This window comes from Aptenodytes patagonicus, chromosome 7 (genome assembly GCF_965638725.1).
Source record: "Aptenodytes patagonicus chromosome 7, bAptPat1.pri.cur, whole genome shotgun sequence".
In the NCBI taxonomy this organism is placed as follows: Eukaryota; Metazoa; Chordata; class Aves; order Sphenisciformes; family Spheniscidae; genus Aptenodytes; species Aptenodytes patagonicus.
This window is the reverse complement of record NC_134955.1, coordinates 49,637,069-49,662,529: the sequence shown is the minus strand read 5'-3', so window position 1 is coordinate 49,662,529 and position 25,461 is coordinate 49,637,069. Positions and strand designations below refer to the sequence as shown.

General features: G+C 42.2%; 1 protein-coding gene across 5 annotated transcripts in view; it reads left to right on the top strand.

Annotated features, from left to right (window-relative positions):
* The window catches only part of CEP128 (centrosomal protein 128), a 165,485-nt gene that overhangs the window by 118,793 nt on the left and 21,231 nt on the right, over positions 1 to 25,461 (top strand). For 4 of the 5 annotated variants that reach the window (XM_076345222.1, XM_076345220.1, XM_076345221.1 and 1 more), the window contains 3 exons: positions 14,175 to 14,252; positions 16,170 to 16,283; positions 19,959 to 20,067. In XM_076345222.1, coding sequence (XP_076201337.1) covers positions 14,175 to 14,252; positions 16,170 to 16,283; positions 19,959 to 20,067 — 301 coding nt within the window. Of the gene's footprint in view, positions 1 to 14,174; positions 14,253 to 16,169; positions 16,284 to 19,958; positions 20,068 to 20,970; positions 21,028 to 25,461 lie in introns of those variants that run through there. The other variant, XM_076345223.1, reaches the window with a different exon arrangement.

Below are 25,461 nucleotides of genomic sequence, written 5' to 3'. Positions count from 1 at the left end.
TATAAAAGAAAAGCAAAAATACTCATTTTGGGTTCATACCTAAATTATCTCCACTTTATTTTCCCTGCCTTATTTCTATTTTCTTGTTCTTGCTAAATGACTAAAGAATCTTTGTTTTACTCTGTTTCACTTTTGACAGTTCTTCCTGTAGTTCTTGAAATCTAAAATATCCTTCCTTGCTGGTCAATCCTTTTACCCCATTTTGTAGGCTTCTTACTCCTCCTGTTGTTCTTGAAGCAACAATTCATCCAACCCTCTCATAAAATTCTTTCCCCTTACCTGTGATAATGGAGTTGTTATTGTTCTAGTACCTTTGACTGCAATGTATTCTTGTTCTCTTCTGCACTGTGTGAAGAGTAGAAATTATCCTGGAAAAAGGGCCAGATTTGGGAATTCCCAAGTATTTTTCTCCTACTGCATCTTGCATTCCTACTGCAGAATGTAAGAGTGGGATAAGAGAGCCCTTTTTTAGCTGAGCATACAATCTAAGGGTAAAAAGTTTATTCCTAGACAGTGGGAGATATTGTTTTAACCTCATTAGTCTCAGAAGGAAAAAGAACCCAAATATCTGGAAAACTGATTTAACCAGGTGGTTGTTTTATAGATCCTAATATCATCAGCATATTAACTGCCAGTACAAATTTTTCCTAATTACAGAAAATTAGAGAAATACATTTACATACCTAATATTTTTGCATATATATAATTACATAAACAGAAAAAACAGTCTCACGTCCACTACCTGATTTAGTTTATTGGGACTGAATATTGGTTACAAGTTCAGTGCTGTGAGATGCAAATGAATCCCATTGTTTTGAAATTTGACCTTCATTTGTTATGGAAAGCATATTTCTTACGATCTTAAAAACTGAATCTTTGGAACTGTTAGGAAAGAAGTAGACAAGACAGACATCATTGTTTCAAAATTGATGGTGTCTGCACTTAGGTTACTCTGTCAGTTCTGGTTCTCCACTCCTCACTCCCCTTCTCCATCTTAAAAACCACAGAACTAGAGAGGCTACACAAGACATAAGAACAATCAAAGGCATGAAACTTCTTCCATGTGAGGAACAACTAAGTACACTGCGACTCTTCAGCCTGAAAAAGGTATGGATGGTGTCCTGGTTTCGTCTGGGATAGAGTTAATTTTCTTCCTAGTAGCTGGTACAGTGCTGTGTTTTGGATTTAGCATGAGAATAATGTTTGATAACACACCAATGTTTTAGTTGTTGCTAAGTGGTGCTTACCCTAGTCAAGGACTTTTCAGCTTCGCTCTGCCAGCGAGAAGCTGGGAGGGGGCACAGCCAGGACAGCTGACCCAAACTGGCCAAAGGGATATTCCATACCATGTGACGTCATGCTCAGTATATAAACTGGAGGGAGTTGGCAGGGGAGCGGCGACCACTGCTCGGGAACTGGCTGGGCATCGGTCAGCAGGTGGTGAGCAATTGCATTGTGCATCACTTATTTTGTCTATTCTTTTATCATTATTATTATTATTATTTTCCCTTCCTTTTCTGTCCTATTAAACTGTCTTTATCTCAACCCATGAATTTTACTTTTTTTTTTTTCCCAATTCTCTCCCCCATCCCACTTGGGGGGGCAGTGAGCAAACAGCTGTGGGGTGTTTAGCTGCCTGCTGGGTTAAACCACAACAGTCCATTTGGTGCCCAACGTGGGGCATGAAGGGTTGAGATAACAACAGATCTGACCAGAGTGCATTAAGGCCAATTTGTTATAAGCATTCATTATGTTGGTTTAACAGTCGCTGGTCACGATGTTGATTAATTTACTCTCAAAGTTGTCATGCTTGCTCTCCAAGTTGTGTTATGTAACACCTTACTTGCTGTATATGGTCCCTGTTGTGCTGTCTATCACCTCTGGGAGCTGGATCAAGGATATCATTTTGCTGCACTGTGTAACGCTACTGGTTTATGATATAATTATTGGTCATGAGACTAATTTTTGTATTTGTACTACTGTATTTGTACTCGGCATTGTTGTCATCTCCGTACCTCGGGAGCCACCTTTCGGAAACCGTTAATAATTACACCTTTTACCTTTTCTCCTCGGGGAACCAATCTATGGGGGAGACACGGGGGGACACTTTCCCCCTGTTCCTTCACCTTCCCTTTCTCCTTCAGGCTAGTTATAACAGCTCTTGAGAATTCTGAATATCCTTGGGATGTTCAAACCAGCATGGTTCTATTGCTGTTTCCTGAATGTGGTTCATGTCTTGTTTAAGGTTAAACAATTATTTAAGAATACCATCCAGACATTAACCCCCGTGACAGGTACTTTGGCTACTCCAACCCTGGTGACAGGCACTGTGGCTACTCAAACCCCGGTGACAGGCACTGCGGCTACTCCAGCCCCTACAACAGGCACTGCAGCTGAACCAGAGAACCAATTCATACCAGTATCAGTCGCCCCTATACACAAGAAGAAATACACGAGAAAATCAAGTTGTTTAGTAAGGAATGAAGATGAACCAGGGCCATCATGAGAACAGGAGGAGGAAGAGGCAGAACCCATAAATGAGATGGTAACCACCCGATCCCTATCCCTGAGTGAGCTGCGAGATATGTGAAAAGATTTCAGTTGTCATCCAGGAGAGCGTGTTGTCACCTGGCGGCTCCCATGCTGAGATAACGGGGCCAGTAGCCTGGAATTAGAGGGTAGGAAAGCCAAGCAGCTAAGATCCCTTTCCAGGGAAGGGGGCATTGACAAAGCGATTGGAAAAAGGGCCCAAGCCCTCAGCCTTTGGAGGTAACTCCTGTCAGGCGTGAAGAAAAGGTATCCCTTCAAGGAAGATGTCATATGTCACCCAGGCAAGTGGACAACCATGGAGAGAGGTATCCAGTACCTCAGGGAATTAGCTGTGCTGGAGGTGATTTATGATGACCTGAGCAATTGGCAGTTATCCAAAGATCCAGATGAACTCAAGTGCACACGACCCATGTGGCGGAAGTTTCTAAGGAACGCACCATCGTCATACGCCAATTCATTGGCAGTGATGACGTGGAAAGACGGAGAAGAACAAATGGTGGATGAATGGGCTGGCCAACTCCGGCAGTACGAAGAAAGTCTCACTTCCTCCCTATGGGCTTGTGTCTCGGCTGTGGAGAAACTGCTGGACATGTTAGCTGAGAAACTGTCCCGGGAGTTCCAGTGACTCAAAGAGGGTATGTCCTACTCCCCACCTGTAGGGACCAGTATCTCAGCCATTAGGAGTAAGCGTCCCTCTGTTCAAGGAAAGGATATAGTGGGTGCACACCATGGGCCACCCTGTGGTTTTACCTATGTGACCATGGAGAGGACATGAGGAAGCAGGATGGAAAATCTACCTCGACCCTAGAGGCACGGGTACATGAGTTGCAAGGAAAAACAATCACACAAGGGTGTTCACCCAGGAAAATTGCTGCTCCAGTTTCCAGCGGGCAGTTCCCCAGACAGAGTAGAAGGGCTGATCTTACTTCTGATCTTAATGAAGAGACTTCTGACTCATACTTGCAGGAAATAAGAAACTAGTACTATGACCAGGACTAGAGGGGCCCTGCCTCCAGCCAGGTGGAGGAAAGGGACAACCGGGTTTACTGGACTGTGTGGATTCAGTGGCCTGGCATGTTGGACCCACAGGAGTGTAAGGCTCTAGTAGACACTGGTGCACAGTGTACCTTAATGCCATCAAGCTATAAAGGGGCAGAACCCATCTGTATTTCTGGAGTGACAGGGTGTCGTGGTTTAACCTCAGTTGGCAACTGGGCACCACACAGCCACTCGCTCACTCCCCCTCCCCACCCCCGGTGGGATGGGGGGGAGAATTGGAAGAGTAAAAGTGAGAAAACTCGTGGGTTGACATAAGAACAGTTTAATAATTGAAATAAAATTAATACTACTACTACTAATAATAGAAGATACAAAGCAAGTGATGCACAATGCAATTGCTCACCACCCGCTGACCGATACCCACCCAGTCCCTGAGCAGCGGCCCCCCTGGCCAGCTTTCCCCCAGTTTATGTACTGAGCATGACGTCACATGGTATGGAATATCCCTTTGGCCAGTTGGGGTCAGCTGTCCTGGCTGTGCCCCCTCCCGGCTTCTTGTGCACCTCCAGCCTTCTCAGTCGGTAGAGCATGGGAAGCTGAAAAGTCCTTGACTAGCATAAGGACTACTGAGCAACAACTAAAACATCGGTGTGTTATCAACATTGTTCTCATCCTAAATCCAAAACACAGCACTGTACCAGCTACTAGGAAGAAAATTAACTCTATCTCAGCCCAGCCAAAACCAGGACACAGGGGGATCCCAACAGCTGCCTGAGGGTATCCTCTGGATAGTGGTCAACAGCTCAATGTCCAGATGGAGATTGGTGATGAGTGGCGTCCCGCAGGGGTCTGTATTGGGACCAGTACTGTTTAATATCTTCATCAACGACATGGACAGTGGGATCGAGGGCACCCTCAGCAAGTTTGCAGACGACACCAAGCTGAGTGGTGCGGTTGACATGCCAGAGGGACGGGATGCCATCCAGAGGGACCTGGACAAGCTGGAGAAGTGGGCCCGTGTGAACCTCATAAGGTTCAACAAGGCCAAGTGCAGGGTCCTGCACCTGGGTCGGGGCAACCCCTGGGATCAATACAGGCTGGGGGATGAAGGGATTGAGAGCAGCCCTGCCCAGAAGGACTTGGGGGGGGTACTGGTGGATGAAAAGCTGGACATGAGCCAGCAATGTGCGCTCGCAGCCCTGGGCTGCATCCAAGGAAGCGTGGCCAGCAGGTCGAGGGAGGTGATTCTGCCCCTCTGCTCTGCTCTGGTGAGACCCCACCCGGAGTACTGCATCCAGCGCTGGAGCCCTCAGCATAAGAAAGACATGGACCTGTTGGAGCAGGTCCAGAGGAGGGCTACGAAAATGATCAGGGGGATGGAACACCTCTGCTATGAAGAAAGGCTGAGAGAGTTGGGGTTGTTCAGCCTGGAGAAGAGAAGGTTTCGGGGAGACCTTATTGCAGCCTATCAGTACTTAAAAAGGGCTTATAAAAAAGATGGCGGCAAACTTTTTAGCAGGGCCTGTTGCGACAGGACAAGGGGGAATGGCTGTAAACTAAAGGGGGGGTAGATTGGGACTAGATATAAGGAAGCAATTTTTTGCACTGAGGGTGGTGAAACACAGGCACAGGTTGCCCAGAGAGGTGGTGGATGCCCCATCCCTGGAAACCTTCAAGGTCAGGTTGGACGGGGCTCTGAGCCACCTGATCTAGTTGAAGCTGTCCCTGCCCACGGCAGGGGGGTTGGACTAGATGACCTTTAGAGGTCCCTTCCAACCCAAACTATTCTATGAGTCTATGAACTGTATTGGAGGCCAAAGTGAGTCTAACTGGGAATGAGTGGCAGAAGCACCCCATTGTGACTGGCCCAGAGGCTCTGTGCATCCTTGGCATAGACTACCTCAGGAGAGGGTATTTCAAGGACCCAAAAGGGTACCGGTGGGCTTTTGGTATAGCTGCCTTGGAGACAGAAGAAATTAAACAGCTGTCCACCTTGCCTGGTCTCTCGGAGGACCCTTCTGTTGTGGGGTTGCTGAAGGTCGAAGACCAACAAGTGCCAATCGCTACCACCACAGTGCACCGGTGGCAATATCGCACCAACTGAGACTCCCTGATTCCCATCCATAAGCTGATTTGTCGACTGGAGAGCCAAGAAGTGATCAGCAAGACTCGCTCACCCTTTAACAGTCCCAGATGGCCAGTGCGACAGTCTAATGGAGAGTGGAGACTAACAGTAGACTATTGTGGCCTAAATGAAGTCACGCCACCGCTGAGTGCTGCTGTGCCGGACATGCTAGAACTTCAATACGAACTGGAGTCAAAGGCAGCCAAGTGGTATGCCACAACTGATATCGCTAATGAGTTTTTCTCAATCCCTTTGGCAGCAGAGTGCAGGCCGCAGTTTGCTTTCACTTGGAGGGGCGTTCAGTACACCTGGAACCGACTGCCCCAGGGGTGGAAACACAGCCCTACCATTTGCCATGGACTGATCCAGACTGCACTGGAACAGGGTGAGGCTCTGGAACACCTGCAATACATTGATGACATCACCATGTGGGGCAACACAGCAGGAGAAGTTTTTGAAAAAGGGAAGGAAATAGTCCAAATCCTGCTGAAGGCCGGTTTTGCCATAAAACAAAGTAAGGTCAAGGGACCTGCACAGGAGATCCAGTTTTTAGGAATAAAATGGCAAGATGGACACCATCAGATCCCAATGGATGTGATCAACAAAATAACAGCCATGTCTCCACCAACTAGCAAAAAGGAAACACAAGCTTTCTTAGGCGTCGTGGGTTTTTGGAGAATGCACATTCCAAATTACAGTCTGATTGTAAACCCTCTCTACCAAGTGACCCGAAAGAAGAACAATTTCAAATGGGGCCCTGAGCAACGACAAACTTTTGAACAAATTAAAGAGGAGATAGTTCATGCAGTAGCCCTTGGGCCAGTCTGGGCAGGACAAGATGTTAAAAATGTGCTCTACACCACAGCTGGGGAGAATGGCCCTACCTGGAGCCTCTGGCAGAAAACACCAGGGGAGACTCGAGGTCGATCCCTAGGGTTTTGGAGTCGGGGATACAGAGGATCCGAGGCCCACTATACTCCAACTGAAAAAGAGATATTGGCAGCATATGAAGGGGTTCAAGCTGCTTCGGAAGCGATCGGCACTGAAGCACAGCTCCTCCTGGCACCCCGACTGCCGGTGCTGGGCTGGATGTTCAAAGGGAGGGTCCTCTGTGCACATCATGCAACTGATGCTCTGTGGAGTAAGTGGGTCGCACTGATCACACAATGGGCTCAAATAGGAAACCCCAGTCACCCAGGAATCTTGGAAGTGATCGTGGACTGGCCAGAAGGCAAAGATTTTGGAATATCGCCAGAGGAGGAGGTGACGCGTGCTGAGGAGACTCCAATGTATAATGAACTGCCAGAAAATGAGAAGCAATATGCCCTGCTCACTGATGGGTCCTGTCGTCTTGTGGGAAGTATCGGAGGTGGAAGGCTGCTGTGTGGAGTCCTATACGACAAGTCGCAGAAACTGCTGAAGGAGAAGGTGAATCGAGTCAGTTTGCAGAGGTGAAAGCCATCCAGCTGGCTTTAGACATTGCTGACCGAGAAAAATGGCCAGTGCTCGCTCTCTACACTGACTCATGGATGGTGGCAAATGCCCTGTGGGGGTGGTTGCAGCAATGGAAGCAGAACAACTGGCAGTGCAGAGGCAAACCCATCTGGACTGCCGCATTGTGGCAAGATATTGCTGCTCGGATAGAGAACCTGGTGGTAAAAAGTCCATCACGTAGATGCTCACGTACCCAAGAGTCGGGCCACTGAAGAACATCAAAACAACCAGCAGGTGGATCAGGCTGCTAAGATTGAAGTGGCTCAGGTGGATCTGGACTGGCAACATAAGGGTGAATTATTTCTAGCTCGGTGGGCCCATAACACCTCAGGTCACCAAGGAAGAGATGCAACATACAGATGGGCTCATGATGAAGGGGTGGACTTGACCATGGACACTATTGCACAGGTTATCCATGAATGTGAAACACGTGAATGAATGTGAAACATGTGCTGCGATCAAGGAAGCCAAGTGGTTAAAGCCTCTCTGGTATGGAGGATGATGGCTGAAATATAAATATGGGGAGGCCTGGCAGATTGATTATCTACACCAATGCACGCAGCATGGGCGGCAAACAGGAGGAGCTGGAAGCCATTGTGCAGCAGGAGAGATATGACTTAGTCGCCATCACAGAAACATGGTGGGGTGACTGTCATGATTGGAGTGCTGCAATGGATGGCTATAGACTCTTCAGAAGAGACAGGTGAGGAAGGAGAGGCGGTGGGGTGGCCCTGTATGTTAGGGAGTGTTTCGATTGTCTAGAGCTCAACGATTGTGATGATGATACGGTCGAGTGTTTATGGGTAAGGATGAGGGGGAAGGCCAACAAGGCAGATATCCTGCTGGGAGTCTGTTATAGACCACCCAACCAGGATGAAGAGGCGGATGAAGCGTTCTACAAGCGGCTGGCAGAAGTCTCTCAATCACTAGCCCTTGTTCTCGTGGGGGACTTCAACTTCCCGGACATCTGCTGGAAATACAACACGGCAGAGAGGAAGCAGTCTAGGAGGTTCCTGGAGTGTGTGGAAGACAGCTTCCTGACACAGCTGGTAAGTGAGCCTACCAGGGGAGGTGCTTCGCTCGACCTGCTGTTTACTAACAGAGAAGGACTGGTGGGAGATGTGGTGGTCGGAGGCTGTCTTGGGCTTAGCGACCATGAAATGGTAGAATTCTCTTGGTGAAGTAAGGAAGGGGGCCAGCAAAACTGCAACCATGGACTTCTGGAGGGCGGACTTTGGCCTGTTCAGGACGCTGGTTGAGAGAGTCCCTTGGGAGACGGTCCTGAAGGGCAAAGGGGTCCAGGAAGGCTGGACGATCTTCAAGAAGGAAGTCTTAAAGGCGCAGGAGCAGGCTGTCCCCATATGCCGTAAGAAGAACGGGCGGGGAAGATGACCGGCCTGGCTGAACGGGGAGCTCTTGCTGGGACTCAGGGAAAAAAAGGAGAGTTTACCACTTGTGGAAGAAGGGGCAGGCGACTCAAGAAGAGTACAGGGATCTCGTTAGGTCGTGCAGAGAGGAAATGAGAAAGGCAAAAGCCCAGCTAGAACGCAATCTGGCTGCTGTCGTTAAAGACAACAAAAAAAGTTTTTACAAAAATATTAATGACAAGAAGAGAGCCAAGGAGAATCTCCATCCTTTATTGGATGCGGGGGGGAATGTTGTCACTGAGGATGATGAAAAGGCTGAGGTACTCAATGCCTTCTTTGCCTCAGTCTTTAACAGGCAGACCAGTTATCCTCAGGGTACTCGGCCCCCTGAGCTGGAAGACAGGGACGGCAAGCAGGATGAACCCCCCATAATCCAAGAGGAAGTAGTCAACGACCTGCTACGCCACCTGGATGCTCACAAGTCTATGGGGCCGGATGGGATCCACCCGAGAGTGCTGAGGGAGCTGGCGGAGGTGCTCGCCAAGCCACTCTCCATCATTTATCAGCAGTCCTGGTTAACGGGGGAGGTCCCGGATGACTGGAGGCTTGCCAATGTGACACCCATCTACAAGAAGGGCCGGAAGGAGGATCCGGGGAACTACAGGCCTGTCAGCCTGACCTCGGTGCTGGGGAAGATTATGGAGCGGTTCATCTTGAGGGCGCTCACAAGGCATGAGCGAGACAACCAGGGGATCCGGCCTAGCCAGCACAGGCTCATGAGAGGCAGGTCCTGCTTGACCAACCTGATCTCCTTCTATGACCAGGTGACCCGCCTAGTGGATGAGGGAAAGGCTGTGGATGTGGTCTGCCTGGACTTCAGTAAGGCCTTTGACACCGTCTCCCACAGCATTCTCCTCGAGAAGCTGTCGGCTCACGGCTTAGACAGGTGTACTCTGCGCTGGGTCAAAAACTGTCTGGACGGCCGGGCCCAGAGAGTTGTGAATGGAGTAACATCCAGTTGGCGGCCGGTCACGAGCGGTGTTCCCCAGGGCTCAGTTTTGGGGCCAGTCTTGTTCAATATCTTTATCAATGATCTGGATGAGGGGATCGAGTGCACCCTCAGTAAGTTTGCAGATGACACCAAGTTGGGCGGGAGCGTTGATCTGCTCGAGGGTAGGAAGGCTCTGCAGAGGGACCTGAACAGGCTGGATCGATGGGCCGAGGCCAATTGTATGAGGTTCAACAAGGCCAAGTGCCGGGTCCTGCACTTCGGCCACAACAACCCCATGCAGCGCTACAGGCTTGGGGAAGAGTGGCTGGAAAGCTGCCTGGCGGAAAAGGACCTGGGGGTGCTGGTTGACAGCCGGCTGAACATGAGCCGGCAGTGTGCCCAGGCGGCCAAGAAGGCCAATGGCATCCTGGCCTGTATCAGAAATAGTGTGACCAGCAGGAGTAGGGATGTGATCGTGCCCCTGTACTCGACACTGGTGAGGCCGCACCTCGAATACTGTGTTCAGTTTTGGGCCCCTCACTACAAGAAGGACATCGAGGTGCTGGAGTGTGTCCAGAGAAGGGCAACGAGGCTGGTGAGGGGTCTGGAGAGCAAGTCTTATGAGGAGCGGCTGAGGGAACTGGGACTGTTTAGCCTGCAGAAAAGGAGGCTGAGGGGAGACCTCATCGCTCTCTACAGCTACCTGAAAGGAGGTTGTAGTGAGGTGGGTGTTGGTCTCTTCTCCCAAGTAACTAGCGATAGGACGAGAGGAAATGGCCTCAAGTTGCGCCAGGGGAGGTTTAGATTGGACGTGAGGAAAAATGTCTTTACTGAAAGAGTGGTGAAACATTGGAAGAGGCTGCCCAGGGAAGTGGTGGAGTCCCCATCCCTGGAGGTATTTAAAAGACGAGTAGATGAGGCACTTAGGGACGTGGTTTAGTGGGCATAGTGGTGTTGGGTCGATGGTTGGACTTGATGATCTTAGAGGTCTTTTCCAACCTCAATGATTCTATGATTCTATGATTGATTATATCACACTCCCACAAACCCGCCAAGGCAAGCGCCATGTGCTTACGATGGTGGAGGCAACCACCGGATGGCTGGAAACATATCCCATGCCCCATGCCACTGCCCGGAACACTATCCTGGGCCTTGAAAAGCAAGTCTTATGGTGACATGGCACCCCAGAAAGAATTGAGTCAGGCAACGGGACTCATTTCTGAAACAACCTCATAGACACCTGGGCCAAAGAGCATGACACTGAGTGGGTGTATCACATCCCCTATCATGCACCAGCCTCCGGAAAATCGAATGATACAATGGACTGTTAAAGACTACGCTGAGAGCAATGGGTGGCGGGACATTCAAACATTGGGATACCCATTTAGCAAAGGCCACCTGGTTAGTAAACACTAGGGGATCTGCCAATCGAGCTGGCCCTGCCCAGTCAAAATTTTTACGTACTGTAGAAGGGGATAAAGTCCCTGTAGTGCACATAAAAATTATGCTGGGGAAGGCAGCCTGGGTTATTCCTGCCTCGGGCAAAGGCAAACCCATCTGTGGGATTGCTTTGCTCAAGGACCTGGGTACACTTGGTGGGTAATGCGGGATGATGGGAAAGTCTGATGTGTACCTCAAGGGGATTTGATTTTGGGTGAAAATAGCCAATGAATTAAACTGTATGATGTTAATTACTATATAATACTGTATGTCATCACTTCTATGGTGGCTATATGCCATATCAACAGTATTACAGTAAGAATCACCCATATCAATGAAGAATGAACTTTGATGAAACCGAGCAAAATGCAGCCATGATAGAACCGGACAAGTGCAGTGGTGATGGGACCAAAACTGGCTTCAGCATGCAACAGTCCCACACCACACACCATCTTTCCTGCCCTGAAGGACTGTTACGACAGATGGAGCCCAAAGTCATGGACTAAATGAACTCAATGAACATTTTATAGGGATGGCCCATAGACTAAGGGAACGATATCTGTGTGTATGTATCAAAAGACAGAAAAGTGGTGGTGATTAACGGGAATGTATTGGAAAGTGGGGGACCTGGGCATGACGTAGATGGTATAGAATAAGGGGTGGATACTGTCCTGGATTCGGCTGGGATAGAGTTAATTTTCTTTCTAGTAGTTGGTATAGTGCTGTGTTTTGGATTTAGGATGAGAATAACGTTGATAACACACCGATGTTTTAGTTGTTGCTAAGCAGTGCTTACACTAGTCAAGGACTTTTCAGCTTCCCATGCCCTGCCAGCGAGAAGCTGGGAAGGGGCACAGCCAGGACAGCTGACCCAAACTGGCCAAAGGGATATTCCATACCATGTGACATCATGCTCAGTATATAAACTGGAGGGAGTTGGCAGCGGGGGCGGTGACCGCTGCTTGGGGGCTGGCTGGGCATCGGTCGGCGGGTGGTGAGTAATTGCATTGTGCGTCACTTGCTTTGTATATCCTTTTCTGTCCTATTAAACTGTCTTTATCTCAACCTACAAATTTTACTGGTTTTTTTTTGATTCTCATCCCCATCCCACTGTGGGGGGGTGGTAAGCAAAGGGCTGTGTGGTGTTTACCTGCCTGCCGGGTTAAACCACAACAGATGGGAAAGATTGCAAGAGGTCTTTAAAATGGGAAGTTGCAGAGAGAAGATGAATAGAGAGTGGTTGTACACTCTCTCTTATAGTATATGAATGAGAGAGCGCATAATTAAGCTGGCAAGTGGTTGTTTCGAAGGAAAACGTGATGGCTTTTCATACATTATTTTATTGTAATCTTTTTGCATATTATGTTATTGTAATTTGCAATATTGCTTATAAATTATAGGAGCAATGGCTTGTTTAGTTCATTGTGCAGGTAACTGCTTGTCTATATAATTAATAGCAGCATGTAAGAAAAGATTTGTGGTCACTAGACAGTCATGCTAGCAGTATATATAATAATTTTAATAATACTGCTATTAATGTATTATCATATATAAATATCTAATATTTTATGTTGCTTTATATATGTACAATATATTGCATATAATGCTATTTAATATATTACTAAATTATTAATGTACCTATTACATTGATATACAATATATAATATCCATGCTATTTGTAATAAAATATTAATATAACAATATTGATATTGTTATCTAAGCTGCCTGCTCACATGAGTGTTCATTTCATTGCTGTTTCTCCCATTTCAGTTTTTTAATAATTTTTCATGTGATTGATTTTTAACTAAAGCAATATACTTATGACCTATGCTTTTAAAGAAACACAATCTTCTCTAAAGAATTAGCTTACATGGATATACACTTTTTTATAACAATGAAGCCTGTAGATGGTTCTTTCCGTATTAATCATTGGTAAAGTATTTTTGTTGTTTGCTAATACTACTGATGTTTCAAGGTTTGTTATACCTAGCATAGTACACTATTACAATCTTGACTCATTGGGTTGCTTTTGAATATTGTCAGGGAGCTTTATGTAATACAAAACACAGCTTTTTGGAGCAGACTGCACTTGTGCTGAGAGGTCCCACTGATTTTTCTTATCCTGGTGTGATTGAAAGTTTTAGTCTCTTCAGGTCTTAGGTCTGGGATCTAAATGGGATGTTTTTCCTGTTGGTCAGATTGAGAGTTTCCAAGACTAGCAAACAGAGCTTTTGTAGTTAAGTGCAAGTTAACTCAGTTTGCACAGACTTTACAGCGTAACGATACTTGACTTCAGGATTGATGAATTTTATTTGTTGTATAGATTTTTGCTTTAAAGAGCCGGGGCAGTAATGTGGTTAATGAAGACCATTATTGGTAGGTTGCATACCAGGTTAACGGAACTTTAGCCAAAGAAGTGTCATTTATAGAATTGTGGAGGAAATACCAACTGTTGTTCAGAAAGTACAAACAGTATTGTTTCTGATTGCTCTTCAGCAAATAGAGGGGCAGCCTTTGAGATGCTCCAGAGGCATCTGGCTTATGGGGCATGACTGCTCTTTATGCATGACCAACCAACTTCACCTGTGCACAAAACCCAAAACATGATACTCATTTTCTTCAGTTCTTTGCATCTTGCTACAGACTAGATTTTTTGTGTCACGGGTGTGGATGTGAAATCTTGTTGTTGAGTCCAACCCTAACTCTCTGCAGAGTGGTAATTCATCTTTCAGCAGTACATACTGTATGTCTAAACCAGAAATATGAAATTTGATTGTTCTATTTTTAGTTAAGTGCTAACTGCCCATATTTGTATTTGCAAAAAAAAAAGACGTTTCTACTATGTGTTTAACTACAAAGATATAAACATTATGAGTATATATTTATATTTTTGTTAAATGAACTTTACTCCCTGAAGTGCAATAAAAGAAAATTTCATTCTGAAGGCTACATAAACTCCAAAATTGTAAATAAATATTGTTCTGCTCAATAAACTAGTAACTATTCATGGAGATTCAAATTAAGGAAGCTGTGCTGAGTGTTTTCTTTTGTCCTTTTTCCTTAACAGCCTGTACTGTTGACCTGTTTAATTTACAGACACATACATACCTATAAACCTGTTTCCATAGATGTAATAGGTTTTTAATGTTTGAAATGGCTGAAAGAATTGATTAATTTTTTATGTTTTATAATGTGTTCTGTTCTTTAGAGTACTCGAGTAGCTTTAGACCATCTGGAGTCTGTTCCTGAGAAACTGAGCCTGTTAGAAGATTTCAAAGATATTGGAGTGAGAAAGATTTCATTTGACTCTTTCAGTAGTTCTAAAATATTTTTGTTAATTAATGTCCTCTCCATATGTATAGAAAATTGGTTAATAAGATATTTAAAATTACATATGTACATATTATACAAAAACATACAGAAATTTATTTTCATGTTTATACAGATTTTTTTGAGGTTATAAATTTAGTCCTAATTAGTAACACTGCTGAGGTGCTCCATAATGTAAGCAAACATTGGTAACTGGGTGTAATAGATCAAGTCCTAATTACTGGTTCAGAATATTTGTAATGAGTGGTGAACTCTGATATTACTTGTTAAAAAATGAAAATTTTGTAATGAAATATATTATGCCAGTTATTTCAATATTTAAAGTAATGAGTGAAAATAGGTGAGCTTTACGGCTTTTTTTCTTTTTTTTGTTTTGACATAATGCCAATATTTGTCACTTATTTCCCCAGTATCACTATCAAATCAAGGTATGTTTGTTTGGACACAGTGGGACATATAGACAGCAGTGGTAGAGTACTGTCAAGAGTGATAAGCCTCAGATTAGATCTTCAGTGGCTAAGTGGTTAAACCCCACTGTATTATTCTTACTTTCCATACATGAAGTTGGTGGTTTACGAAAAAAGAATTTGGAACCTCATTGCACAATATAAATTTTAAATCAGTATTAAATCACAGATCAACAAATGCATAACGACTTGCATTTTATTTGCTAAGAATTACTCATCCTGAGGTAGTCATAAACATTTCAAAACATACTTGTTTGGAACATTGTTTATTCTAAGTGTTCTTGCATGAGGTCATGTATTAATACTTGTACATTATTTTATCGCTGTCATCATCAACAGAGATAGGAACACAAATGCTGATTGAAATGTTTGGGGTTTTTTAAGAAAAATATTGTTAAGATATATAGTTCTAATTTCACATTCCAGGTATCCCCAGAAGAGCTTTTTGCTCTGACAGAGGTTGACATTTGCCTTCTGTTTCCGATGGTTCCGCACTGCTAAAGGAAAAATTCTGCTCTCAGCTAGGCAAAACAGAAGCTTGAATGTGGGGTTTCTACAATCTCCTTCACACTTGCACTCTCTTGCTTAACGTTACTATGAAATGACGTTGTCATTTTCTGGTTTGCTGTAGTTATCACTTAGCCAGCATTCGTGAGACTGGAACCCAAATTCTTTGGTTTAATTTGAGCTCTGTCCTTTTCCCTGATGCTCAGTTTTTTAAAGACTGTTTTCTTAAGATAAGTCCCTACCAACAACTGTGTATTGTTTAATAAATAAATTATTATTCAAGAGAGCTAAGCTTTATACCTCAGCTGAGAATCATGTCAGTTTGGAGTTTCATTAATTCTTCTATTTGAAAATAATACATTGGATTTTTTGTACAATAGCATATTTTACTCTCAGGTGGTATGCATGAATGAAGTATTTCAAAGCCATTCATTGCTTTCCACTGCTAGCAAGTTCTTCCCTCAGTGTTTTCACAGGAAGGGAGAAGGAGAGAGAAAGTAAATTTTTGATAATGCCTCACAAGTTGTCTGGTAGTTGTATTCATTCAAGTGAATCATTAGCTAGTTCAGTGAGAAGCGTTATGTTTTCTTATTTGAAAATACTGTTTAGTCCATATCCTTAGAACACTTTTTTTCTTCAAGTGCTTGTTTCTATGGTATTGTAATGAATTTTTCACCATTACAGAATTTCTTTGTTAGAAGGTGTGATATTTTGGAGTTACAAGAAATCATTCACCAGTTAAGGATGAGGCTGTTTACATTTTAACCTATCTTCATTTTAACATTACTTTTCTGTACTGAACATTATGCTTTCGTATGGTCCCTGTATTTCAACCTCTGAAAGTTAGTAATTAATAATTCACATTATGAAATCATTTAGATCTTTCAACGTATTTCTAGGAGTCCCATTGCCGAAGGGAGATGATTGAGGAAAGGTATACAAAGTATAAAGAAATAGTGAGTTCTCTACAGCAACAACTGGAAGATTCAAATCAAAAAGTCCAACAATTCAAGGTATGTCTGTGTACTCCACTTCTGTTTCCTGATTACTTTCAATCAGCAACGTAAGCTTATTTGATGTATATTAACTCCTAGTATAAACACAGACTAAAATAACACGTGAATGTTTCTGTTTTATGTAGCTGCCGTGGCTGATGTAAAATTTGATGACAGAAGTGTTGTCTTCATTGTAAAGTGCCGTGGATACTTTCCAAAAATCTTTAAAATTTCACAGAAAAGTGTCTTACTATGTCTTACTACTCTGAAGTGTTTACCTGCTTTGTCAAATTGCTTTCTACAGCAATTTTTTTATTGGTTTGTTCAATTTTCCCTTGTCCTTTCATGTAAAAGATAAACATAGAAACCTGTTTCCTCCATTAAAAGGATGATTAATTTGTAGATCATGTATAGTGATTTTTCAGTAGCTGATCTTTGCATTCTTTACAGAAGATAGTCTATAATGTCTATTTCATACATAAATGAAAGCCAGGCAAACAGAGGGGAAGTGATTTGCTAAAGGTCACTCAGCGGACTGATAGCAGGGCTAAGCATAATTTCCTAACTCCCTGCAATACAAATCCAGTGCTCTTGTTTTAGAAACGTTGCCTGTAATGAGTTCACCTTTCCAATTGTTAACACGCTTTCTTTCTCTTCATATTAGCTTGTTCATTGTCATATCAGTTCTCACTGAGTGCCATTGTGGTAGCAGCTTACTTCGGCAGAACTACAATTTCTTATGGACGTGGTTGAAATAAATGATCAGAACTGAAGATTCATGCTAGTATTTCTGCAACCACAAATCAAATCAAGATTCTTTGGCAATGAATCTTACCAGTGTCTCTAAGCAGTTGAGCTCAAAATCTAGGATCACACACCATGTATCAAAAAACTTTAAGCTGTTTGTGTTCCCCACCTCCTCCATAGCGGTCTTTCTTCTGTAAAATGAGGACTTACTTATCAGTAGGTCTTTTTAAAAGTGGAAAAGGTAAAATAAATAGAGTATTTTAGCTTAGTAAGTTGCTGTTGTAAGAAGAAGGTATTAAGCTCCTTGAAAAAGCCATCTTGTTCTTCTGTAAGAAAGAATTGAAAGGAAGAAACAGGGCAGATTCACTTTCAGTCTGTTGCTAATTATAATCTTTGTTTCTTGAATTTCTCTTGCCTTTACACAGGAGTTACTAATTCAGTAGCCACTGAAATTTGGAAAAATTTTAAAAGCTAAGTGGAATGCAATCAGCTGATGGTAGAATATAATATTGCACTAAGTTGACTGAACTTACTGAGCTCGCATGATTTGAACTCTATATTCAGAATCCAGTATAAAGCTGATTCCAAAACAATATTTCCTCTTTCTTTAGACAACAGAGAGCAATTAATGGCTTCCATTTAGTCAGGCATAATTGGGTTTTTGCATGACATACAGTACTCTTTGCTCTAATGGCTGTTACAAATAGAACAGAATGTTCAAAAACAAGAAACAGGTGCTAATCTGATTTTAGTGGTCAGGCTAGCTTAGTCTAAAAAAACCCTTTGTAATGCTTGCCTTTCTTACACTCCCTTGGAACTAACTCAAATGCATTGTTGTTTAATTTTTTTTTATTTTACTATTTGTCAATTGGGAGTCTGTAAAATTGATTGGTGGAAGAGTGTAGGCTTGAGGACATCAAAGTTCATTCTTTCCGATAGTTTTGATTCATGCTCTGTACACAACGTAGTGCTTCTGCTATACCAAGTAGACAGATATTTGGTAGGTGATAAGAAAATGCATGTTTTAAAAAAGGGAGTTCTTGTAAAATTTTTACTTTGACCATTTTAGATAAAATTACTTCTTCAATTAATCTTTCTCCTCTGTTACGATCTTCTTTCTAGCCTTCCTAGTAATACACTTCTTTCAGCTTGCTTGCCAATGTTAATCTCAGACAGGCATTATCTAATCCTGTGTCCTAGCCTCTTTTCATTTTAAGGAGCAAAAATGAAACCAAAATTGAATGTTCCCCTAAAAGAAGTTATTTTTATTCCTTTCTTATGATTTCATTTGTCCCCACTCAATCCTCCTACTCTGTAGTCTCGTCAGATGGCTGTAAAATACCTGTTGCTTAGAAGCCCAGGAAAATCATAATTGCTATTTGTATGTTTTAAAATGTAACATTTCCAGTAATAAAGGAGGCCAGAGGCTGGCAGAATACCATCAAGTACAACAATCGTGATTTTTCAACTAAGAAAGGCTGAGTGATAGTAGATACAGAAGAAATTGGGGGGGGAAAGAAAGTAAATATAACGTATAAAAATAAAATAAATAATAGAGAATACCAACTGAAGCAAAATCAGAAGAGAAAGCTAGAGGAAAACTAAAGATAACTGTTATGATTGATAGATGCAAATATTTTAGGACAGTTTCCCTGCCATGAACAACCGACCATCTAGTCAAACAGCATACAGATGTAATTGTAAATGAAGCACGTGAGAAAAGGCACATTCTGTAAGTTAAAACTTCTGTAAAGAGAAAGCCATTCTGTATTGCAGATGCTGGTAGAAGCACCTTGCTTGTTTAAAAGCTCTGTTCTAAGATAGCATTTCTGGAAGCAGAATGAAAAGACAAAAACTTTTTTTTATTCTTTAAAAGTTGTTGTTGTGCTATGTATGTATGGAGTCTCTCATCGGCACATAAGGGGATTAATATGTATAATTCCCATTAGTCTTAATAGAAGTAAATCCCTCTTCAGTGATGGGACAAAAGCTCATTGTATCTCTAAATTAATGTTGCATTTTATTTTGTTTTCTGTTTAGTTTTCAAATCTTAGTATCAGCATGAATGATAAATTGTAAGATGTTTTAACAAAATTCCCTGAGGCTGTTTATTATAAGAATTCAGTAGCAAAATTGAGTGTTTTATGAACTGATGCATTTGTGCGTTATTATCTCTTCTCATTTCAAGAAACTGAGTAATTTGGGTACCAAGCCAAGCTTTTAATCTTATTTTGGAAGGTATTGCAACTGGGGACTACTTGCTGCAGTGCTAAGAAAGATTTATGGAGATTTTTGTTTAAATGGCCTTTTTAAAATCATCTTCTTTTTTTAGCTGATAGACCAAATGACTTTACTCAGCAAAAAGCTATGCTGTATGGGTCTAACCATAAATAGTAACGTTGTGCCTCAGACTTTATTAAATGGTTTAATAAAAAGATGAAAAAGCAACTTCAGGTATTTTGATATGAGAAATCAATGAGTTTGAGTTTCCTCAGTGGCAGGGAAAATGGATTTAATTTTTATTACTACTTACTTGTGGAACTCCAGTGAACTAATGTGGACCATTCATTGATGAGGAATTCATCATTCACTGATGTCTGCCCTGCCACTATGCTTTGTCCTGAACTGTGGATGTGATGTAAACAAGAAAGAGAGCATTTTTACAACTTACTGTAGTGACAAAAACTTGCAGTGCTCCCAATGCTTTTCTCAAGGCAAAGCAGTTTTTTGCAGAGATTTTATAGTGATGAAATGGGCAGGAAATTCATAAGCAAATTAATTTGAACCTAGCTGCAATACTGAGAATTCTGAGAATTCATATCATTATTTTCCAGCATGTGTGAAATCACAGCATATACCTGTATGTGTGCTACTGTATGTTTTTTGTTAAAGTTTACAGCTGCTTGATATTAACAGATAAAAATTATTTTTATTTCGCTGCCATAGGATGTGAAAATGGATGCTGAAATTTCTGATATAGAAGTGGCTGCTCCCACTTCTAGTCGGCAAACTCAAAACAGCTTTTTGTCCAGCTCACCGCTCTCAGATTCAGGTTGTAAGTATTGTTTCACAGAAAAAATCTACAAGTAATGTGTTATACTCTTTTAAAGCTGTTTTACTTGAGAGAGTAAGACACTCTACTTTTCGACAAAAAAATGCTAGAGCCGTCTAGCAGTCTTCCTGTGTTTTAGCTTTAGATACTGGATGGATGCCTTTGTCTAGGAAGTACTTCATTACATCTCACTGATAGTTGTTTGGTTTTTTTTAACTGGGACATACAATATATTTTGTTTGTCATCCAATCCTATGCCAAAAAAAGGGCTGCACTTGGATTCTGAATCTCTGCATGAAGAATCATACCTGTGTAAGCTGCATTATCTTTTCAGGGACCAGAGAGACATCCTCAGCCAAGGATCCTTTCCCAGATCTTTCATTTGTACCAGTTAGTCTTGTGCTTGTGTAGCAGTTTAACAGTGAAAGTTGAATTCACTAATTCTGCTTCTACTTCAATAGTTGTTTTTAACTATTCTTTCTATCCCCTAATGCATACACAACTTGTGGTCATGCAAGGTCATGCGATCTGTGATACAGCTCGGAACTGCTGAGCAAAAGATAGGACATATTAGATCTTTATCTGCTACAGGCACACCTTTGCATGAATGTCAAAACTAACTTAAAAAAATTTTTTTAAGGTTTTTTTTGAGCGTATCAGCACATGGATATCAGAATACTTTTCTTCAGAAGGATATCACCTTCCATTTCTTTTCAATATAGCCAGTTTGTATACTGGGAATCCATTCAGTAAGTTGCATTCTGTGTAATGGAAAGTCCTATTTCAGGCTTCATTGCGCTTTCAAACCTTTGCATCTTAGTGTGAGTGCTGCAGTACATTACTGCTCACCAGTAAGTCCTGAGTCAATTTGATGAGGTTAAAAAGAGTTGGTTTCTTTCCTTTCAGAATCTGTGGATTGCGATTAATACCTTTTTGCAGAGCATACTGAATAACAATAGTGGGAATAAAGCGTAAGAGCAAATGCCTCCATCTGATCTATACTTCAGGAACAGTTTCCCCTGACTCAGAGTTGTTTTTCCATTTTCCCTTGTCAAAGCCTTGCAAGTCAAAGTACAGCTCAGCCTCGTTGGGGTATAGAAAAGAAAGAACCCATACCTTGCAGGCATGTTGGACTAGATGACCTCCAGCGGCCCCTTCCAATCTCAACAACTCTGTGATTCCACTGCAAAAAACCTGCTGAAATGTAAAGATGCAGCATAAATGTTCCTAAAATATTACAATATCTTTATATTGCTTAACCTGAATGGAACTTGCTAGAACTTTGTTACTTTAGTACTTTTTAATCACTTTTAGGCAGTTGTTGGAGAAATAGGATCCATGTGATCTGAATACCAATCTGATGAACCAGTGCTGGGTATTTATTCTCTGATTCAACTGGTTTTTACCAGCGCTAAGCTTTCTGGAGGTAAAAAAATAAGTGATGAATGAAAGACAGTAGTGATTCAATGTTGATCATTATGAAATATTTGCAAAGTCTTCAGCATGTGAGGAGGGCTCCTTTTGAAACCATGTTCAGGCATGGCTGAAGGACTTTTTTTTCTTGCTTAAAACTTTTAGGAAGGTATTTTCCACATCATAAATTAAGCTGATCTTCATATTTCGTATTTTCCAAATCCCAGAATGGTGCTGAGAGTGTTTTTAGTTTTGTTCTTTTGCCCAGATGGTAAAGAGCTATTTTTAAAAATAATTTTTTTTTTAAAAAAGCAAACAAGTAAGAAAACAGTGAATGTGTTTCACTTTTTCCTATTTGTTTTTAAGGGAAAGGAACCAGATACAAAAATCTTTAGAGATTTAGTTTCTTACTTGTATTCTATAAAAATCCATTAGTCAAATTTTCTGAGGCTAAAACAGATAAGTAGGCATATCCCTGATTTGATTTGACTCTGATAAAATGAAGGTGGTGTTCTTAATTTCTCACTTTGCTGATTCTTTTTTCCTAAGAGTTAGTGCTATTATATGTTCTTTATGCTTAGTAAGTAAGTATAAGAGCAAGTCAGGTGCCCATTGTAGATGCCTGATGTCATTTTAGATGTCCTAGAGTATGCTTCTAGCTGTCATTCCAGGAAGGCATAGGTTTCTCATAGGGCCCATCACATCTTTTGCAGCCCTTTGTGGATATCTGTGGTAGCTTATGGCACTAAGGTATGTGAATTACTCCACAGAATTTGGTTAGTGACTGAATGTTTTGCCTTTATGCTGAACCTGATCTCCACTAGTCAAATGTGTATTTTGAAGTTGTTGCTATTGTTCCTGAGGACAGTGAAAATTCTGCAGTGGTATTAACATTAAGGAGCTTTTCTTGTACTTGCCAGTGAGTGGCAAATTATAAAATCAGCTACTTCAGCCATGTTAGTCACATAAACGCCATGAACTTTTAATTTCAGTAATGATATTAATTAGTTATAATTTGAGACTTTGACAGTGAAGTATAATTTGAGGTCTTTTGCTCCCAAACCTCCTGTAGCTTTTAATAAAACTACCTATAAATGTCATTACCTATTTTCTGTGATTGATTTATCTCCTTACTTCTTCAGAAACAGAAGAACAGACTTTTTTTTTTCATTTACCTTTTGGAGCAGTTTGTAAGCCTTTGTGATTTAATGTGTCCCCACTCCCTCTCTCTTAAATTCACGAAACCTTACAGATTATAGAGTCAATATGTAGTACTAGAAGCTCCGTTCCCAATGTGGGTCTCTTAGGACTTACAGAGAGCACCAGGGAGGAGAGCAGACACGTTTGATATAATTTAATTTATCTGCGAGGGGGATCCTGGGATTTAAGTTTAAAATTGGTTGAAGAAAGAGGGACAAAAAGTATGGGGGGAAAAAAAAAAGGAATAGCAATCTACTTCCATATATATATATTTAGTAAAAGGTTGCCAATGCAGCAGGCAGTTAAAAGGAAAAGTAATTAATATTAACATTCTGTTTTATGTCTGGTCTTCATGTTTCTGGTATAATTTCTACAATTGTAACAGCTTTTCCATAACAAACTATTTTAAAGATGCTGTGGGAATTAGCTTTTATTTCTATACCCATTTTCTTAGAAAGGAAGAAGTCTAACTCTCAGTTATAATTTATACAAGGAAGCATTGGTTTTCAGTCTGTATTATTATCAGACCAAAACGGTGTCTAAAAAGTCACTACTAGTTGTTATCTAAAGAATAATCCTCAGAGATTGTTTTTCACGGCCACTGTATTTTTCTTAAATTTTATGTTACAAAGGTCCCTAGAGTTACACATGCTTTGCATGAATTGGGTCCTGCCTTTCTCTTTGTACAGTTCATCACTTCAAGGTTTTAACCTGGATGGTTTCCCAGAAGCCATATTGCTTTCAGGCTTTCTATTGTTGTTGGGAATTTATGTTGCAGGGCTTCATAAGCTGTGACTTTAGGGAGAAGAAAATAGCCAGCAGTTTTCCCAACTTCTGTAGCTGGGATCACAGTCTTCTCTGACCCTTTGTTTCTGGTGATACACAACTCTTGTGTCAACATGGTATATAGTAGCAATGATATCATGGTTGAATAAAAACAAGTTGTCCTGAATGTTGATTTTATTGTCATAACAATTAACTCCTGCAATGTAAGCTGATGTCTGTCTTTATCCCTCTATGTATATTTTTTCATAAGTTCTTAAGAATATTTGTATTGACATTTATAAATAAGTAACGTAATTAAAAGTAAAAAGACATTGTAGCATCATGATGCTGTGGGACACCATTCTAGAACCAAACCTTCTAAGGCTGCTCAAGGATAAGAACCTGGAATGATTGGAAACTTGACATCATCACTTTGAAAAATGCAAATTGATTTAGTTTAGCAAAGAATTTTCTTTATGATTTTTCACTTTACTTTGAATACTGACCACAGGAGGTACCGCTGAAATAGCATACAGTAGCATAGTTTTGGATCAATACTGAAAACTTTGTGCTGAAAAATGATAACTCACTGTTTCACTAATGTCCCAAACACAGTGACTTCATTCTTCTCCCGAAAGTGAAAACATCTCACTCCTCCTAATCAAACTGTGAAGACTTGCTCCCTATTAAATAACTTTTGGTTATATACTGCTACAATTTTACTGGACTATTAAAAAATTGCACTCTGGGTATTTATTACAAACAATCAGGAAGGACCACTTTTCTTATAGAATCATAGAATCATAGAATCATTGAGGTTGGAAAAGACCTCTAAGATCATCAAGTCCAACCATCGACCCAACACCACCATGTCCACTAAACCATGTCCCTAAGTGCCTCATCTACTCGTCTTTTAAATACCTCCAGGGATGGGGACTCAACCACTTCCCTGGGCAGCCTCTTCCAATGTTTAACCACTCTTTCAGTAAAGACATTTTTCCTCACGTCCAATCTAAACCTCCCCTGGCGCAACTTGAGGCCATTTCCTCTCGTCCTATCGCTAGTTACTTGGGAGAAGAGACCAACACCCACCTCACTACAACCTCCTTTCAGGTAGTTGTAGAGAGCGATGAGGTCTCCCCTCAGCCTCCTTTTCTCCGGGCTAAAGAACCCCAGTTCCCTCAGCCGCTCCTCAGAAGACTTGTTCTCCAGACCCCTCACCAGCCTCGTTGCCCTTCTCTGGACACACTCCAGCACCTCGACGTCCTTCTTGTAGTGAGGGGCCCAAAACTGAACACAGTATTCGAGGTGTGGCCTCACCAGGGCCGAGTACAGGGGCACAATCACATCCCTACTCCTGCTGGTCACACTATTTCTGATACAGGCCAGGATGCCATTGGCCTTCTTGGCCGCCTGGGCACACTGCCGGCTCATGTTCAGCCGGCTGTCAACCAGCACCCCCAGGTCCTTTTCCGCCAGGCAGCTTTCCAGCCACTCTTCCCCAAGCCTGTAGCGCTGCATGGGGTTGTTGTGGCCGAAGTGCAGGACCCAGCACTTGGCCTTGTTGAACCTCATACAGTTGGCCTGGGCCCATCGATCCAGCCTGTCCAGGTCCCTCTGCAGAGCCTTCCTACCCTCGAGCAGATCAACACTCCCGCCCAACTTGGTGTCGTCTGCAAACTTACTGAGGGTGCACTCGATCCCCTCATCCAGATCATTGATAAAGATATTGAACAAGACTGGCCCCAGTACTGAGCCCTGGGGAACACCGCTCGTGACCGGCCGCCAACTGGATGTAACTCCATTCACCACAACTCTCTGGGCCCGGCCGTCCAGCCAGTTTTTTTTTTTTCTTACACGCTTATGATATAAGGAAGGCCATTAGAAGAAAGGTATGTTGTATAAGCTGATATCCACTTTCTTCCCCTTAATTTCTGCCTTTTGCTTAATAATTGCTAGATGTTTGGGTATTTGGGGTTTTTTCCTCCAGCACTTTATCATAAGATGTTCTGTCAATTC